Source organism: Hordeum vulgare, chromosome 2H, assembly GCF_904849725.1.
Source record: "Hordeum vulgare subsp. vulgare chromosome 2H, MorexV3_pseudomolecules_assembly, whole genome shotgun sequence".
Taxonomy (NCBI): Eukaryota; Viridiplantae; Streptophyta; class Magnoliopsida; order Poales; family Poaceae; genus Hordeum; species Hordeum vulgare.
Genome location: NC_058519.1, coordinates 218,117,024 through 218,137,117, shown reverse-complemented (window position 1 = coordinate 218,137,117; position 20,094 = coordinate 218,117,024). Strand labels below are relative to the sequence as shown.

At 44.2% G+C, this 20,094-nt stretch overlaps 1 protein-coding gene across 1 annotated transcript; it reads right to left on the bottom strand.

Annotated features, from left to right (window-relative positions):
* Positions 1-5,988: 5,988 nt before the first annotated feature.
* LOC123425913 (formin-like protein 3) lies at positions 5,989-10,103 on the bottom strand. Its single transcript, XM_045109677.1, has 4 exons — positions 9,632-10,103; positions 9,429-9,526; positions 6,278-6,349; positions 5,989-6,186 (listed from the first exon to the last, which is right to left on the bottom strand). The coding sequence occupies exons 1-3, from the start codon at positions 10,086-10,088 to the stop codon at positions 6,281-6,283; spliced, it is 624 nt and encodes a 207-aa protein (XP_044965612.1). The 5' UTR covers positions 10,089-10,103; the 3' UTR covers positions 5,989-6,186; positions 6,278-6,280.
* Positions 10,104-20,094: the final 9,991 nt, after the last annotated feature.

The following is a 20,094-nucleotide window of genomic DNA, read 5'->3' as shown; positions in this document are numbered from 1 at the left end:
CTGATGAATGGCCCCAACTTTTGCCACCAAAGGGGGATGCTCATGGTAGGCATCCATTTCTAGTTTCTACAAGTTTTGACACTGTCTCCATGTTATGAGACGCGTGGGCATTTTATTGGACTATGTTCACCCAAAAATCTACAAAATGCAAAAGTTGTTTAAAACTAAAGCCACTTGGCAAGGTGCCATGAATTGGTCATGGTAGCCCATGGGAAAAAAATTGGGGCTATTTCGTTGAAGTCAAAAAATGACTTAATATCAGATGGGCCCTTTTGTCATATCTAAGACATTGTTTGTTAAACATGATCTTTTTTGACATATAAGGAACAGCCCCTATTTTTGCCGCCAAGGGGGCCCATGATATGCGTGCATGCCTGGTTTGAACGAGTTCTGAAACCGTTTGCATGTTGGGACATGTGTTGGCATCAAATTAAATTATTTTCACCGTAATAATTATAGAAAATGCAAAAGTTCAAAAATGGGCTTCTTAACATGGTTTTTTACCTCACAAGAATGACCCCAATTCTTTTCACCAATGGGGCATACCCATGGTAGGCATCCATGCCTGGTTTGAACGACTTATGACATTGTTTGCACGTTGTAACACGTGTGTCCATTTATCGACTTTTTTTTCTTTTTACATTGAGATAATTTCAGGGAATGCATAAGTTTATGAAAACCAAAACCACTTGGCATGGTGCCATGAATTGGTCATGTTAGATCACCGAAAAAACTAGGGTCATTTCAGTGATGTCAAAAACAAAAAATCACAATTTAAAATAGTAACTTGAAAATGTTGTTTTAAGTTATTAACAAAAATAAGAAGTCAAAGTTAAAAAGAAATAACTTACAAAATATATATTTAAAATCACAATTTAAGACACCAACTTAAAACAATTATTTTAAGTTAATAACATGAATAATAAAGAGAAAAGCTTAAAATAGTAAATGATTTATTTTAAAAGGAAAGGACGTTGATAGTGTTAATGTTTCTAGTGATACTGGCTGGCCCAGCGTGCGCCGCCTTACTGTGCCCCGCATCCCAAGGTGGGACCTCATATATGGTGCATGACACGCTCGCGAACATGCAAAGCGCATCCCTCCCCTCTTCGCCCATAGTGGGCCGGCCCGTGAGAGGGGCTGGATGCCCCAGTTTTTTTAATTCAGTTTTTATTTTTGTGTGTTTTTCTCTTTCTATTTTTAGTTTTTCTTCTTCAAATCAGTTACAAATTTTGAAAAGTTTCCAGTTTCTATTTTTAGATTTTTTTTCTAAATATGGATGAACAAATTTTGAATTCAATGACACATTTTGAATTTGACGAACATCTTTTGAAATTGTTGAAAGAATATAATTTGATGAATAATATTTTAATTGGATGAACATATTTTTATTTTTTGTGAACATTTTTTATAAGTTATGAAAAAATGAATCTTATGAACATTTTTAAAAATTTTGAACATTTTATACATTGATGAACATTTTTTGCATTCGATAAACAAAAAATTGTTCAATAATTTGGAAATAAAATCCGCACAAAAAGTTTCAAAAGTAAAGAAGAAAAAAGATAATAGAAAAATATGCAAAAAGAAAAGAGAGAAAGAATGAAAGGAAAAAAAGGCCCAAGATATAGGCCGGCCCATACGAATGCCCAACGCACTAGGGGGATGTGTGCTAGGATGCTCGGTGACGCCCTACACACTCAATAAGAGACGCCTCAAGGATTAGCACTACTTCGTCGTGTCTTAAGAGCATCTCCAACAGAGGCGCACAGGCGAGGCGCGTAAAAAAAATTAACAGCGCGCGTAGCGGCCGTTTTTACGCGCAAGCAGTTAGTTACTTCATGAGGCCCTGCAAATTTTTAATGGGCGAATGTGCCGCTTCAGCACGTGCTGTAACATTTTGCATTCAATGTGAAACAAAAAAGATCAAACAAACATAAAATAGTTCGTCAAAAAATAGTTTAATTATTATTACAACCCAAACAAATAATTAAACTTCAATACAACAAATAGTTTATGATCAATACAACAAATGTTTAACACAACAAACATACAACATCATGTGTTTTGCCGCTCATTACATGCGCACCGCTCCTCGACTAGATGCTCGTGAAGATCATCATGCATTTCGGCACGTCGAATGGCATTATAGGAGGCAACAAAGCGGGCCACCCTCTCGACCCTCCTCCGCACTCGCATGGGATGTCCCCACAACTCATAGTGAGAATAATCTAAATCTTGCCCATGTTCGTTCTCGATGATCATGTTATGCATGATCACACAAACTTTCATGATGTAACAAAGGATATTTTGATCCCAAAATCTAGACGGTCCTCCCACAATAGCAAATTGGGCTTGCAAAATCCCAAAAGTTCTCTCCACATCTTTCGTAGCCGCCGCCTGAGCATTATGGAAATCAAGATTTTTCTTACCTTCTGGTTTTTTTGACAGTTTACAAATGTTTGCCACCTTGGGTAGATGCCATCCACAAGATAGTAGCCATAATTATATGTATGGCTGTTTGCTACAAACTGCACCGGTGGTAGTTCATCGTTTGTAATACTATTCATGAGTGGTGACCGTTGAACAACATTGATGTCGTTCAAAGATCATGACATTCCGAAAAAAGCATGCCAAATACAAGTCTCCTGATCGGTCACCTTTTCAAGGATTATAGTGCCACCTTTTTTTACCGTGGAATTGTCCATGCCATGAATTTGTACAGTTTTTCCAACTCCAATGCATACAATCTATTGAGCCAAGCATACCTGGGAACCCACGAGCTTTATTCATCTCCAAAAGCCTCGCGGCGTCTTCAGCATTGGGAGCTCTCAAATATTCCAGATCAAACACTTGCACGATTCCAACCGTGAAGCGCTTGACACACATGATCGCTTGGCTATCACCCATAGCCAAGTGATCACTAACTAGATCTGTCGGAATACCGTATGCCAACATACGCAAAGTGGCAGTCACCTTTTGAAAGGTGCTATGGCCGAGTTCTCCAGCGGCATTACTCCTTTGCTGAAAAAAATCGATCATGGCTCGCCAATCTCTGTGCAATGTGTTTGAATAATTCGATGCTCATCCTAAGACGACGCCGAAAGTAGGACTCGAGTATGTGGGAATCTCCGCAAAATAGTTCATCATCAATCTGTTGTGGGCTTTGATCCTTCCCCTCCACAATTTCTGAGGACCAAAAACCAAACCACCGTGCTTCGGCTTTTTGTTGGTGTGCATAGCTAGGACCATTGCGAGGTCCTCCTCCTCTTCAAGATCAAATTCTTCATCAGAAGAATGTGAGACGAACTCATCTACAAATTTGAATTCATACTAAAATTTAACACTACAAACAACATACTCCAAAATCATCTACAAAAATGAAGTTCAGTAGGAAATGTACCTTGCAAGCGTTTGGTCAAACACCTTGTGGGCACCGAGATGCAAACCCCCGTCGGGCGCTGTTCGTCGACGGAACGGGGTGCTCCAGGAGAGGCAGTGGCGGTGGAAGCAGCAGAGGCCACCGGGGAAGAGGGGGAAGCGGCGCGCGTGATGGGGAACGGTGAAGGGAAGTGAGGACGGGTCACCAAAGAGGATGGGGAAGTCGCGCGCACGAGCGGAGCATTCTGATCTGACGGTTGGTGGACATTCGCGCGGGCGAGTCGTTCAACATGCGGTAGCGGCCGCAGGAAAAATGCAGCGCACCGATAATGTTCTGTTCGGCGCACGAAATAGTTTTTAGCCCGCGCGATTTTAACGCGACCGTTGGAGCTACCGATTCGATCGCGCGCGCTAAAAAGCCGTTTTTTTTCAGACGCGTGACTTGTTTAGCGCGTCTCTTGGATGCTCTAAGTAGATGGCCACGCCCCACTACGTCGTGCTACTCTAAATTTTATTCATGAAATGGCCTTTGTGTGAGACCCGACCACTACTGGTGCAGACACTGAGGCACTGTTCTTTTTTCAGAATCACGGAATTCACTTAGAATCTGACTCCTCCCCAGCTTCTTCCAGAATTTTTTACCCCATTTATTTTACATTCCTAGCTAATTAGATTCTAGTTAGATAGGATTGTAAAATAAATGAAACTCAAAGATTTTAAGAGAACCTCGGAAAGGGTCAGATTCTGGCAAAAAAACTGTGTCTGAAAGAACGACTAGAACGTCTTCAAAGACGAGGCGGGGCCGAGGGATCAGGTGGCAAACTTCTTGTCGAAAGACCATATTGCCTTAGAGGATCTTAGTAGATCCGGTAAAAGCGGTCAAAACTTCGCATTTACGGTACAAGCTGGAAAAAATGCCTTGAATAGATCTTGTAAAAACGCACATCCCATAAAAAATTTGCAGGCTTCCCTATATTCGAGCTCTCATCCCTTCGTATGTGAAGAATTTCAGCCGTTTTTAAAGGATCCTCTAAAGCCGGTCAACGTTGGAGCAGGGGCCTCACGACTGCACGGGCAGCGAGCAGGCGTAGGAGCTCGCTGACCACCGGCCGGAGCGTCACCACGCCGGCAAGAAGCGTGAGAAGAAAGAAAAACGTTTATGATACGGGTTTACATGATTTGTTTCGTCTAAGGTCTCGGTACCCTAAATTTGCTTTAGGGGAGTCTGCATACTGTTTTTTAGGATGATGTTTTATGGCATCTGCTTTTAGGATGATGCTTTATGGGATCTGTTAGAGATGCTCTTATACGTTTAGTAGGGGAGATGGACCGGAAAGGAGCTCAATAAGTTTTTGGGAGAGAAGAGTATAAGTGAGCACTAAGAGCATCTCTAGTGGATGGTGTATATTTGAACGTGTATATGAAGATATACACGTCCATATACACGGCGTGGAAATTATACACGTCTAGTTTTTTAGTGGAACGTGTAAATTAGGACGTGTATATTCTCCTGATTCTTTCCCCCTCTGCAAGATAAGAGATTCAGTAGTTCAGAGAACAAGACAGGGGAGCTTCGCCGCATTGCAGCCGTCTCCCTCGTCGCCGGCAGCCTTCCCCGTGGCATCCAAGATGTCCATGGACTCGAGGATGCCTCCCTCGTTCCATTCCCATCGCTAGGGTGACCGGTGGGCCACCACAGCGACGGCCCCAACCTCGTCTCCGACGAGTACCCGAAGCTCTGCAGGCCGAACTGGGCGTCCGGGCACAGGGAGCCCCGACCTTGCTTCTCAGGGAGGAGGAGGCGGCGGTGGACCGCCAGCCCGCCAGCACCCCGCCAGCAGCCCGCCCCGCACCGCCGCCCCGCCGCCGCCCCGCACCCCGCCCCGCCGCCGCCCCGCCCCGCCGCCGCCCCGCACCCCGGCCACCCGCCCCGCCGCCGCCAGCCAGCACCCCGCAGCGCCGCCCCGCCGCCGCCCCGCACCCCGCCGCCAGCCCGCACAGCGCCCCGCCGCCTGTGCACGTGATGCAGTGGCGTGCGTTGGCCGGCGGCGCTGGTCCTGCCGATCCGATCCGCCGCCGCCTCTGCCCCGAGATCCCGCACCGTCTCCGCCTTCCGATCCGCCGCCGCCGAGCTCGGGCTCCCTGGACGCGAAGGCCGCGAGGAGGCGGGCGCCGGGGGAGGCCGAGAGGAGGGCCGGGGCGGGCACGCGCAGGAAGAGGAGGGAGCTCTGGGACGCGGGCGTGGGACGACGCAAGCTCACGAGCGTGGCTGGCTCGTGTTTATTTGCACGACGAGTAGCCTCGTGAATGGACGTGTATAACTTCCACGCCCGTATACACGTTCCACTGGGAGGCATTTTTCTGCTAGCAACGTGTATATTTACCATCCACCTCCATATACACCATCCACTAGAGATGCTCTAACAAGGGTCATTTAGGACGAACAATATGCAGTGAGATCTGATCACTCGTCGAGGGGATCCAGACCCAGCAGGGGTAAAGTGAAATGATGAGGGAAATTTATGCCGTGCAATCGATATGCAATGCAAGACAATGTGATAAGATGTTGAACTGCAACATTTAGCCACTGCAAATACGCAATTTGCGTCTCAGATTACAGCAGACCCTGAAAGGAGCCAACAAAAAACAACAACATCAGACTCTCTATGATCCAAGTGCCCCTTGTGTCAAATGTAGATCGTACTTCATCAGGCAGGTAAAGAGGCAAAAACTCTTGAAGCCCCAATGACAAGATCTAACAAATAGAACTTCACTTCACTACACATACAACCTGGAACGAAGTTGCTGCCAAGAGGATTAAACATGTAACCAATCAGCAAAAAGAAATGCAGGATGAGAAACAAATAGGAGCGCATGCTTAACCATGTGGACCAACCTTCTAAACTTTCTGCACTTTAGTAGTAGTAGTAAGCTCCTTTGGCTTCCCAGCTTTGCCATATTCCACTTCCTGCAGAGCAATGAGGCAGTCATCAGAAAGATGCAACATGTAGTACCTTTCTCCATTGAAATAACCATCTCACTCATTTGGTCCAAGTAATAAATGATCAGATTTTATTCAATGGAGCAACAAGTGCGTCAAAAAATACAACTCCACAGGGCAAGTGAGAGACACCCCTCGAATTAGCAAACTGCTTCCGCATATGCATGCAGGTATATTTGGGGACACAAGGGCAGATAACCCTGAAGAACACATTCATCAGGTCGATAAAAGAAAATGAATCCTAGATGGGAAACTAACAACTCTATTATTAGTTCAAATAATATTTACATCATAAATCATATCCAGCATTCTTCTAAACTGCAGCTACAAAACCTAAGTTCAATGGGGCAGACAGAACCATAGGACGTGGGGTGTGTGACAGTGAAAGTTAGAGCGGAACTGAATGCATGCATTCATCAGCAGATAGAGCTAATCCAGTTGCAGTAGCCATATGAAATTGTTAGCATACCATGTCCTACCATGCCAATCCTCTAAGCGCCAAGAGATACAATAAAGGGCACCATTTGCTCTCTGCTATCAATCAATGAAGCCAGCCATCAGCTGGATCTTTCAAAAAAAAAAGTGCCAAGAGATACAATAAAGGGCACCACTGAATATATTTTCATATACCCATTTCCACTAATGTAAGCAACAATTTTCTTTAAGCCTTGACAATACTAAAAAAGCTAGGTTTGAGGATGATTTTATTTTGAAACAGAAATGCTGCATATATTCCGTCCCATCCACAGAAAGAAATAGTTGATAGCATCTACAACCGCAACTCGCAAACGTGACCCATGTTTTCTGAGACCTCGTGCACTGTGATTGAGCAGAAATGTTCTGGCAGCGTTGACCTTGGACTCGGAGCCCAACGTCGAGGGGATAAGGCTGGCCATAGTGGAGAGTATCATATAGTAGTATCATGCATATGATACATGATACTACTCTACGATACTATCTCCATAATGCATAGTATCATAAACTAGTATCATATATGACTTCATTTATTGACATGCATGACACATAGTAGTATAGCATTTAACATGTTACGGTTTCTACCTATGTTACTCTAATCCTCTCTCTCTTCTTTAATTATTTGCCACATCAGCATGTTTGCTATTCCCAAGTACTCCCTCCGTTCCTAAATATAAGTCTTTTTAGAGATTTCACTAGGGTACCACATACGGATGTATAAAGACATATTTTAGAGTGTAGATTCACTCATTTCATTTTGTATGTAGTCACCTAATGAAATCTCTAGAAAGACTTATATTTAGGAACGGAGGGAGTATATGATACTACCTAAGTTACTCCCACTATGGTAAGCCTAAGGCTCCACCGCAGGGGTTGTGCTGCCAGACCAGAGCCGTCCGGTTGGGTGTGTCGGTACCTCCAACCACTGCTCGCCGCATTAGGTTCCATCGCACTCACGCGCCCAAGCCGCCGGCGACGTCGGATCCAAGCCCCACGATTCCCAACAGACCGACTCTGATGGTGGGGCTCAGGTTTCCTCCCGAGACTAGCGAGGCTGGACGAGGTCCCACTCGACGGATCCGGAGTTGCGGACTCAGATCTACTACCCACCATTCCGAAGAAGGCCGGAGATCGCCGGAGAGGAGCTGGTGGGGCGGAGCGGACTGAAAGTGTAGTGAAGTGGCTAGGGTTTGGCCCGGGGTGCAGATAGGGGCGCATATTTGTGGGGTCATGGTGGGCCGGTCAAACTTGGCAGGCACATCTGGGCCTCCCATATCCGTCCCACATATGGGCATGGTTTAGGGGGTGTCGGACAGCCCGGACGTATGTGGAATTTTGAGTGGTCTGGTTGGGTGTCAATTTCATGAGCAGACAGTGAGCAGGCCATCCGCCTGGACGTATAGGGGAATTTAAGGGGTCCGGTTGTAGATGCTCTTAATTATGTGCAGTCAAGTGTTACAGACTCTGGCTATTGATATCTTTTTAAACATTTATACCATGTCTTACCTTCAAAGATTTATAGTAACCGAGATCTTAAGTATATTACAATACGAGTTACCCTTTTGACCTGGAGGGCATAGTAACACTATCTCCATGGTAAAAGGTTCAACAAATCCTTACTGAATATTATATTTGTAGTGACCCGGTGCTTCTACCAATTCGCTATATCAGCATTGTAACATGATGACATCTCCTACAATTAGAAATACTCTGGCCATTGCAAATTTGAACGCCAACTACCTTCATCCCTAAATCGTACTTACTATGAATGCGAAATTATGCAATATATGTAGTCCACATTATGAAATGACCTAAGTATAGATACACTAATCAAAGACATCTATTTTGAACTGTAACTCTGTAAGTAACACCTCCTACCACTCCAGCGTTTGAACATATGTTGAAGGTTAAAGGGTGCAATGAGATTATTGACATGAGCAATTGAATGATGCAAATAACATAACAGCAAAGACAAACTTCGTCATTTTACCTGCTTGCTAGCCATGATTGTCTAGAATAAACATAAGGCAGCCATAAGTATGTTGAGAGGCATAATAAATTAAAACAGCCGGTGCACTCAAAGCTAGAACAAGGGAACAACTTTACAAAAGCTTCAAAGTATGCTACTCTAGAGGATATGTCAAGCCTAGTGCACATTTTGTGCCCAGGAAATTTCTTCGTCATTCCTATAGGAGCTAAAAGGTGTGATTGGGCATCTATTCTTGCCTTGTGTTCCTATCTTCCTTTTCCAGCTTTATAGATAGATACTACTCCAAGATGAGATTGACTTTAGTTTTGCAGTATGCATTAGGCACCACAACTACCTAATCAACACTTGAACCTCAATGAATAACAACGGCAGCGTCAACCACAGATGCAATTCACCCACCAAATCTTCATCATAATTGTAAAGAGTGCAAAATTAATATGAAACTTTAATCTCAAATTGTTCTCACATGCAGTCGCAGATCCAAGTAAGAACAAGAATGAAAATGACAAGCAAGAGGACACGGATGGAATCCGATTCCTCGAAGTTAGAGGGAAACTGCAGAGGAGAGATCGAAAAGCAAACCTTGCCGGTGGTGTCGTAGTAGTCGTTGAGAGCCCACTGGTACTTAGACTGATCCAATCCGAACCAGTTGGCGACGTACTCGTCCAGGCTCGCGTGCGCTGCGGCAACCCGGAAGAATCCCGCGCATCAGAACCCGCAATCCAGGAAATGTGAAGAGAAAACTGAGATGCAGTTCAATTGACGAAAATGTTTTTCCCCATCACCTTCCTGCACGCGCGCGACGGCGTCCCATAAGAAGCCGAACGCCGATCCGTCGTGCTTGCCCCCCGCAGAAGCCTTGCCGTACTGCGGCGGGGGCACCTGCACAGGAGGCGGGGACACCTTCACGGGCGGTGCGGGGGGCGAGAACTTGACCGGCGGCGCGGGCGGGCTAGCGCTCTTCTGCAGCGGAGGCGGTGCCGTGCCCGTGCGGGAGGTAGGGGTGGAGAAGTCCGGCGTTGGGGAGCCGGACGGGCGCGAGGAGCGCGGGTTGCTGGCCGGCGACGGCGGCGTGATGAAGACGGTGAGGTTGCCGGCCCTCCCTATCATGGGCATCGGCGGCGAAGGCGAAGGCGAAGGCGAAGACGCAGGCGAGGAGCCCATTTGCACGGAGGCGAAGAGAGAGCTAGAGCTAGGAGTCTGAGAGCAAGAGGGCTCCCGTGGGAAAGGCCGAGACGCCATTGCAGACAACGCCAGTGGAGCTTTTTGTTGGCAGTGGAGTGGTAAAATTTTGCCCCGCAACTTTTTATTTTATCCTTTTCTCCGAATTAATAATTAATTAATCAACGCGGAGAGAATTGATAGCTTTCCTCTAAACCCTTCAGTCTTGTCTAACTCTTGCTGATACCTTTTTGACATACTTCCTCCGTCCCAAAATTCTTGTTTTAGATTTGTCTAGATATAAATGTATTTAGTCACATTTTAGTATTTAAATACATTCATTTCTAAACAAACCTAAGACAATAATTTTAGGACGGAGGAAGTAATTAACAAGTATTTTCTCTGTCTCAAAATTCTAAATATAAAAACATAACTAGATACATTCATATCTAAAATAATTAAGACAAGAATTTTGAAACAGGGAGAGTATGTTAGCATATAACTATCAAATAGAAATAGAAATAGACCAAAATACCCTTCAATTTAAAAGACCCAACTCTGTACAGATTTTTTGCAACAATCAATAGCTTTTAACACAAACAGACTTGGAATAACAATCTTACATCAATTCAATGATAACATAGATAATAAGTTCAACCATGTTTTACATGACTTCATGACAAAAAAAAGTGAGTCTCTACCTCACATACATAGCAAATAGAAGTGATTCTCTACCTCACATACAGAGCAAATAAAAGTGAGTTTGCACCTCACATATAGAAAATAAAAGTGAGTCTCCACTCACATACGAGTTCATCATAACCACGGGCAAGTTCACAGGTCGCTTAATTTCTTCCTCTTAGGAGTCATGTTCTTCTTCTTTCCTTTTGTTGGAGATTTTGGTGGCGGAGTAGCAGCTTGGCTCCTTGTGACAGGTCCAGGACTAGCTTAAGCTGCAGCTTGGCTTCTTGTGACAGCTCCAGGATTGTTACAAGTGGCATCATTCTTGCTCTTGGTTGGTGTAGATGAAACAACATTGCTAACTGAAACAACCATGGACATGGATTCTTTTCCCCCTACTTTTCCTACAAAAAAGCCAATTAGAACTATTTTTATGTAAAAGAACCATGGTATTATAAATAGAAAACAACAAGTACTAGTTTGTACCTTTTCTTTGTTCCATTTTTAGGACATCCAGCTTCTCTATGTCCTACCTCCCCGCATTTTTTGCATTTATTCAATGATCCCTTCCTCGATCCACCTTCCTACCAACTCTTTATCCTCTGTTTTCTTGTTCTTCCAACACCTTTTTTCTTGCCTATTGGAATTGGTGGACGCAACACAAAGCATGTATCCACATGTGGCCACTGATTCTTGTGTGTAAGGTCTCAATTACACCTTCATATGCTACCCTGAATTTGCTAACTAAGTACTATTCATGTACATCCCACACTCAAATCCCCATGTAAATTCCACACAACACCTAGGGTTCAATGATTTAGAAACCGTATCAGAGGAAGTGCTCAGAATCTGTGAAAAATAGAAGGGGGAGAGGTTGCCTTACCTTGGGCCAGCAATGGAAGGCAGCGAATGAGAGGAAACATCGCGGAGCAGGGCGACGGACGACAGACGCAGCGGCTCTGGCGGCTAGGTCGGGCGCATCTGGTGTGGCGGCTAGGTCGGGACAGGAGGGAAGGCCTCTATCTCGTGCCTTTTGCAAGGAAGAATGGACAAGGGCAGATTTGGCACTTGCAAATATATTAAGTTCAGATTATTTCCTTACCCAGTTAAATCAAGAGGTAACAGCGTAGGGGGATATGGAAACAAAAATTAAGCCGCATCGGGGGGCTTCAGAGGAAGGCAAGCGAAGAGGGGGGCATAAGATCCAAGGCGCGTGAACTGGGGGGTTAAAATCAATTCTCCCAACAACGCGTGTTGGTCCAGACGAGCGAATACGCCGTGTTTTCCGAGACCTCGTGCATTATGATTGAGCAGAAATGTTTTTTTAAATTACCCCGTTCTCTATTTATTCACTAGTAATTGTGCATGTGCACTTCACGTGTTGATTAACATCATTGTTAGTACTTAAAGCCTGTTAGGACTCCCTCCGCTCCACAGCTCCAGAGCGGAGCGGAGCGACGTGTACTTGTAATTTAGGGAGCAGTTAATGTTGGAAATATGCCCTAGAGACAATAATAAATTGGTTATTATTATATTTTCTTGTTCATGATAATCGTTTATTATCCATGCTAGAATTGTATTGATTGGAAACACAAATACATGTGTGGATACATAGACAACACATTGTCCCTAGTGAGCCTCTAATTGACTAGCTTGTTGATCAAACATGGTCAAGTTTTCCTGGCCATAGACAAGTGTTGTCACTTGCTAACGGGATCACATCATTAGAAGAATAATGTGATGGACAAGACCCAAACTATGAACGTAGCATATGACCGTGTTAGTTTATTGCTACGGTTTTCTGCATGTCGATGTATCTATTCCTATGAACATGAGATCATGCAACTCCCGGACACCGGAGGAATACCTTGTGTGTATCAAAGGTCTCAATGTAACTGAGTGACTATAAAGGTGCTCTACAGGTATCTCCGAAGGTGTCTGTTGGGTTGGCGTCAATCGAGACTGGGATTTGTCACTCCGTATGATGGAGAGGTATCTCGGGGCCCACTCGGTAATACAACATCACAATAAGCCTTGCAAGCAATGTGACTAAGGATTTAGTCATGGGATCTTGTATTAAGGAACGAGTAAAGAGACTTGCCGATAACGAGATTGAACTAGGTATGGAGATACCAAAGATCGAATCTCGGGCAAGTAACATACCGATGGACACAGGGAATAGTATACGGGGTTAACTGAATCCTTGACATAGAGGTTCAACCGATGAGGTTCTTCGTAGAATATGTAGGGGCCAATATGGGCATCCAGGTTCCGCTATTGGTTATTGACCGGAGAGTGTCTCAGGTCATGTCTGCATAACTCTCAAACCCGCAGGGTCTACACACTTAAGGTTTGGTGACGTTTCGGTATAGTTGAATTATCGATATTGGTAATTGAAGGTTAGTCCGAGTCCCGGATGACATCCGGGACATCGCGAGGGTTTCCTGAATGGTCCGGAGACAAATATTGATGTATAAGAAGTATCCATTTGGCTTCGGGAAGGTTGTTGGGCATTACCGGTGAAGTACCGGGAGTGACGAATGGGTTCCGGAGTTCCACCGGGAGGGGCCACCCACCGAGGAGAGAACCAAAGAGGCCCAAGGGTGGCGCACCAGCTCTTAGTGGGCTGGTGGCCAGCCCAAAGGAGGCCTATTTCGGCTAAGGGAGAAATGGAAAGGAGTGTCAACCAAAACCGAATTGGGGAAGGAGGACTCCTCCTTCCAAGTTGTATTGGAGGAGGACTCCTCCTCCTCTTGGTTCGGCCAAACCCTAGGGATCCACCCCTCCCCTCCCTCCTATATATAGTGGAGGTGAGAGAGGCTTTTGGCACATCAAGCTAAGGCGCAACTGATGACACAAGTATAGGGGATCAATCGTAGTCCTTTTGATAAGTAAGAGTGTCAAACCCAACGAGGAGCGGAAGGATCAGACAAGTGGTTTTCAGCAAGGTAAAATCTGCATGCACTGAAATTGTCGGTAACAAGTGATTGTGTGGTGAGATGATTCGTAGCAAGCAACAAGTAACAAAAGTAGCAACGGTGCAGCAAAGTGGCCCAATCCCTTTTGTAGCAAGGGACAAGCCTGGACAAAGTCTTATAGGATGAAAAACGCTCCCGAAGACACACGGGAATTTCTGTCATGCTAGTTTTCATCATGTTCATATGATTCGCGTTCGTTACTTTGATAGTTTGATATGTGGGTGGACCAGCGCTTGGGTACTGCCCTTACTTGGACTAGCATCCCACTTATGATTAACCCCTCTCGCAAGCATCCGCAACTACGAAAGAAGAATTAAGACAAAGTCTAACCATAGCATTAAACTAGCTATCATCAATAGGTTGTGGGTCATCAAGAACGTTCTCCAACCTAGACAAGTTATCTGCTATTGGGTTATCAGCACCCTTTCTGTCAACAATGTGCAAATCAAATTCTTGTAGCAAGAGAACCCATCTGATAAGTCTAGGTTTAGCGTCCTTCTTCTCCATGAGGTACTTAATAGCAGCATGATCAGTGTGAATAGTGACTTTGGAATCAACTATGTAAAACCTGAACTTTTCACATGCAAACACAATTGCTAAAAATTCCTTCTCCGTAGTAGCATAGTTTCTCTGGGCATTGCCTAGAGTTTTACTAGCATAGTGAATAACATTCAACTTCTTATCAACTCTTTGCCCTAGAACAACACCAACAGCATAATCACTAGCATCACACATGATCTCAAAAGGTAAGTTCCAATCAGGTGGTTGAACAATAGGTGCAGTTATCAAAGCCCTCTTAAGTATTTCAAAGGCTTCCTCACAATCATCGTCAAAAACAAAAGGAATATCCTTTTGCAAGAGATTGGTAAGAGGCCTAGAAATCTTAAAGAAGTCTTCAATGAACCTTCTATGGAAACCAGCATGACCAAGGAAACTTCTTATCCCTTTGATATCTGTGGGGTATGGCATTTTCTCGATTGCATCAACCTTAGCCTTATCGACTTCAATACCTCTTTCGGAAATTTTATGTCCTAAGACGATGCCTTCATTAACCATAAAGTGGCACTTCTCCCAATTCAAGACAAGGTTGGTGTCTTTACATCTCTGCAAGACTCGATCAAGGTTGCTGAGGCAATCATCAAAGGAAGACCCGTAAACGGAGAAGTCATCCATGAAAACCTCGACAATATTTTCACAAAAGTCAGAGAATATAGCCACATACATCTTTGAAAGGTGGCATGTGCATTACACAAGCCAAAAGGCATACGTCTATAAGAAAAGGTACCGAAAGGGCAGGTGAAAGTGGTTTTCTCCTGATCAGATTGTGCAATTGGTATTTGGGAGAAACCTGAATAACCATCTAGAAAGCAAAAGTGTGTGTGTTTAGACAGCCTTTCTAGCATTTGGTCGATAAAAGGCAGAGGGTAATGATCTTTCCTAGTGGCCTTATTCAATTTCCTAAAATCAATCACCATCCTATAGCCAGTAATAATCCTCTGTGGGATCAATTCATCCTTATCATTAGGGACAACGATAATGCCTCCCTTCTTACGAACGCAATGCACCGGACTCACCCAATCGCTATGAGCAACATGATAGATAATACCCGCTTCCAGGAGCTTTAGTATTTCTTTTCTTACTACTTCTTTCATCTTAGGATTCAATCTCCTTTGATGATCAACATCTGGTTTGAAATCAGGATCAGTTTTTATCTTGTGCTGGCATAGAGTAGGACTGATGCCCTTAAGATCATCAAGAGTATATCCAATAGCAGCACGGTGCTTCCTCAGAGTTTTTAGTAACTTCTTTTCTTCATGCTCCGAGAGGCTAGAACTAATAATGACAGGATATATCTCTTTTTCATCAAGATAGGCATACTTAAGAGTATCAGGCAACTGTTTAAGCTCGAACGCAGGATCACCCTTTGGTGGAGGTGGATCCCCAAGCAGTTCAACAGGCAAGTTACTCTTAAGGATATGATATTGTTGTAAGACAACTCTATCTATTTCATCCCTTTCATCCATATGCATATCATTTTCATGCTCAAGCAAGTATTGCTCTAAGGGATCAGTAGGAGGCACGTCAATAGAAGCTAAGGCAATAGTTTCATCCTTACTAGGCAACTCCTTTTCATGAGGTTGTCTACCAAACTTGGAGAAATTGAACTCATGTGACACACCTTCAAAGCCAACAGTGACAGTTTGCTTCTCACAATCAATATGAGCATTGACAGTATTGAGAAAAGGTCTGCCAAATATGATGGGACAAAAGCTATCTTCTGGGGTAGCAAGAACGAGGAAATCAGCAGGATACTTCGTTTTACCACACAAGACTTCAACATCCCTAACAATTCCCACAAGGCAAATAGTATCTCTACTGGCAAGCTGAATAGTGACATCTATAGGTTCTATCTCAACAGGTGCAATCTCATCTTTGATTTCATCATATAAGGATTGAGGTATTGCACTAACACTAGCACCCACGTCACATAAACCATGATGGCAATGATCTCCTATCTTAACAGAAACCACAGGCATGTCAACAACAGGCCTATGTTTGTCTCTAGCGTGAGGTTTAGCAATTCTAGCAGCATCTTCACAGAAGTGAATATTATGTCCCTCAACTTCTTCAGACAGAAGATCTTTGATAATAGCAATGCTAGGTTCAACTCTAATTTGCTCAGGGGGTGTAGGTGTTCGAATGTAGCCTCTACGTATCACAGTTGAAGCTTTAGAATGATCCTTTATCCTAACACGGAAAGGTGGTTTCTCAATGTAAGCACTGGGAACCACAGGATCATTATAGGCAATGACTTTCTCTTCAACTGGAGTGGGTTTAACTACATTGACTTCTAAAGGAGGATGATATTTAAACTACTTCTCTTTGGGGAGATCAATATGGGCAGCAAAGGATTCACACAATGAAGCTACTATCTCAGAGTCAAGTCCATACTTAGCGCTAAAGTCACAAAAAGTATTTGTCTCAACAAAGGATTTAACGCAATCAAACGTGAAATTCATACCTGACTCCTTACCTTCTACAAGCTCCCAATCTTCAGAGTTGCGTTTAATTCTCTCCAATAAATTCCATTTGAAGTCAATATCTCTCTTCATAAAATAACCGGTACAAGAAGTGTCAAGCATGGTGCGATCATCATGAGAAAGCCGAGCATAGAAGTTCTGAATGATAATTTCTCTCGAGAGCTCATGGTTGGGGCATGAATATAGCATTGATTTAAGCCTCCCCCAAGCTTGAGCGATGCTTTCTCTGTCACGAGGCCAAAAATTATAAATATAATTCCGATCATGATGTAGTAAATGCATAGGATAAAACTTTTGATGAAATTCCAATTTCAACTGATTGTAGTCCCATGATCCAGTATCATCACATAGCCTATACCATGTCAACGCCTTATCCTTCAAAGATAAAGGAAAGACCTTCTTCTTGACCTCATCCTCGGGCAAACCTGCAAGCTTAAATAAACCACAAACTTCATCTACATAGATCAGAAGCAAGTCTGGATGTGATGTTCCATCTCCTGTAAAAGGATTAGCCAGCAGTTTCTCAAGCATACCCGAAGGAAATTCAAAGCAAATATTTTCAGTAGGTGCAGCAGGTTGAGGAGAAACTATTTGTGCTTCCGTTCAAGGTGAAGATACCCCGAACAAGCCCCTCAAAGGATTAGTATCCATAGTGACATGTGACAACAAATTTCAGCACACTATATGAATGTTTCCTTACCAAGTTCCACTTACCAAAGGCGCTTCACTCCCCGGCAACGGCGCCAGAAAAGAGTCTTGATGACCCACAAGTATAGGGGATCAATCGTAGTCCTTTCGATAAGTAAGAATGTCGAACCCAACGAGGAGCAGAAGGATCTGACAAGTGGTTTTCAGCAAAGTAAAATCTGCAAGCACTGAAATTGTCGGTAACAAGTGATTGTGTGGTGAGATGATTCGTAGCAAGCAACAAGTAACAAAAGTAAAAACGGTGCAGCAAAGTGTCCCAATCCCTTTTGTAGCAAGGGACAAGCCTGGACAAAGTCTTATAGGAGGAAAAACGTTGCCGAGGACACACGGGAATTTTTGTCATGCTAGTTTTCATCATGTTCATATGATTCGCGTTCGTTACTTTGATAGTTTGATATGTGGGTGGACCAACGCTTGGGTACTGCCCTTACTTGGACAAGCATCACACTTATGATTAACCCCTCTCGCAAGCATCCGCAACTACGAAAGAAGAATTAAGACAAAGTCTAACCATAGCACTAAACTAGTGGATCCAAATCAGCCCCTTACAAAGCAACGCATAAACTAGGGTTTAAGCTTCTGTCACTCTAGCAACCCATCGTATACTTACTAGTTCCCAATGCCTTCCTCTAGGCCCAAATAATGGTGAAGTGTTATGTAGTCGACGTTCACATAACACCACTAGAGGAAAAACAACATACAACATATCAAATTACCGATTACCGAACGAATACCAAATTCACATGACTACTATTAGCATGACTTATCCCATGTCCTCAGGAACAAAAGTAACTACTCACAAAGCATACTCATATTCATGACCAGAGAGGTAATGAGTAGCATCAATGATCTGAACATAAACTCTTCCACCAAGTAATCCAACTAGCATCAACTACAAAGAGTAATCAACACTACTAGCAACCTTACAAGTACCAATCGGAGTCGCGAGATGGGGATTGGTTACAAGTAATGAAATAGGGTTTGGAGATGAGATGGTGCTGATGAAGATGTTGATGGTGACGAGTCCCCTCCGATGAGAGGAGTGTTGGTGATGACGATGGCGATGATTTCCCCCTCCGGGAGGGAAGTTTCCCCGGCAGGATCGTCCTGCTGGAGCTCTAGATTGGTTCTGCTCAAGTCCCGCCTCATGGCGGCGGCGAAACCACGAAAAAGCTCCTCCCTGATTTTTTTTCTGGATGAAACCCTCCATATAGCAAAAGAGGGGAGCAAGTGGGCCAGTGGGCTGCCCACAAGCCCTCATGGCGCGACCTCGGGGGTGGCCGCGCTGTGCAGGCTTGTTGGCACCCCCTGGTGCCCCTCTGGCACTTCTACGACCCAGTATTTTTGATAAATCGGGAAAAAAAATCCTCGTTCGACGTTTGGAGTTGCGCAGAATAGGTATCTCAACTTTGCTCCACTTTCAGGCCAGAATTCCAGTTGCCGGCATTCTCCCTCTTCATGTAAACCTTGCAAAATAAGAGAGAAAAGGCATAAGAATTGTACCGTGAAGTGAAATAACAGCCCAAGAAGCGATAAATATCAACATGAAAACATGATGCAAAATGGACGTATCAGCAACCCTCTCTCCCTTCACCACTTTGTGACACCTCGTAGCTAGTTCGGTACGGTACATTCAAGCCCTGCCGGAGTAGTTCCACCACCATCACCGTCATGCCGTCGTCCTCCCGGATAATTCAGCTACCTCTTCGTCTCTCTTGCTGGATCAAGAAGGCGGAGATCGTCATCGAGCTGCACGTGTGTTGAACGCACATGTGTCGTCTGTTCGACGCTATATCGGGACGGAGTTCGTGGGACGCTTGCGATTCAGATCGCGAAGACGTTCCACTACATCAACCGTGTTTCTTAACGCTTCCCTCTTAGCGATCTACAAGGGTATATGGATCTGATCTCCCCTATCGTAGATGATCATCACCATGGATAGGTCTTGCGTGTGCGTAGGAAATTTTTTGTTTCCCATGCAACGTTCCCCAATAGTGGTATCAGAGCTAGGTCTATGCGTTGATGACATCTTGAGTAGAACACAAAGGAGTTTGTGGGCGTTGATATTCAGATTGCTGCCCTCCTTATTATTTTCTTGATTCGGCGGTATTGTTGGATGAAGCGGACTGGACCAACATTACTCGTATGGTTACGAGAGACCGGTTTCATCAACTAACATGCAACTTGTTGCATAAAGATGACTGGCGGGTGTTTGTTTCTCCAACTTTAGTTGAATCGGATTTGACCGAGGCAGTCCTTGGAGAAGGTTAAATAGCAACTTGCATATCACCGTTGTGGTTTTGCGTAAGTAAGATGTGATCATACTAGATACCCATAGCAGCCACCTAAAACAAGCAACAACAAATTAGAGGACGTCTAACTTGTTTTTGAAGGGTATGCATGTGATGTGATATGGCCTAAGACATGATATGATATATTGGATGTATGAGATGATCATGTTGTAATAGTTAAATATCGACTTGCATGTCGATGTACGGCAACCGACAGGAGCCATAGGGTTGTCTTTAATTATTTTGCGCTTGGAGATGCTTTGCTTTATCGCTAGTCAGTAGCTTTAGTAGTAATAGCATAGTTAGTGCGACAACCTCGATGGCAGCACAATGATGGAGATCATGGTGTGGCGTCGGTGACGATGGAGATCATACCGGTGCTTTGGTG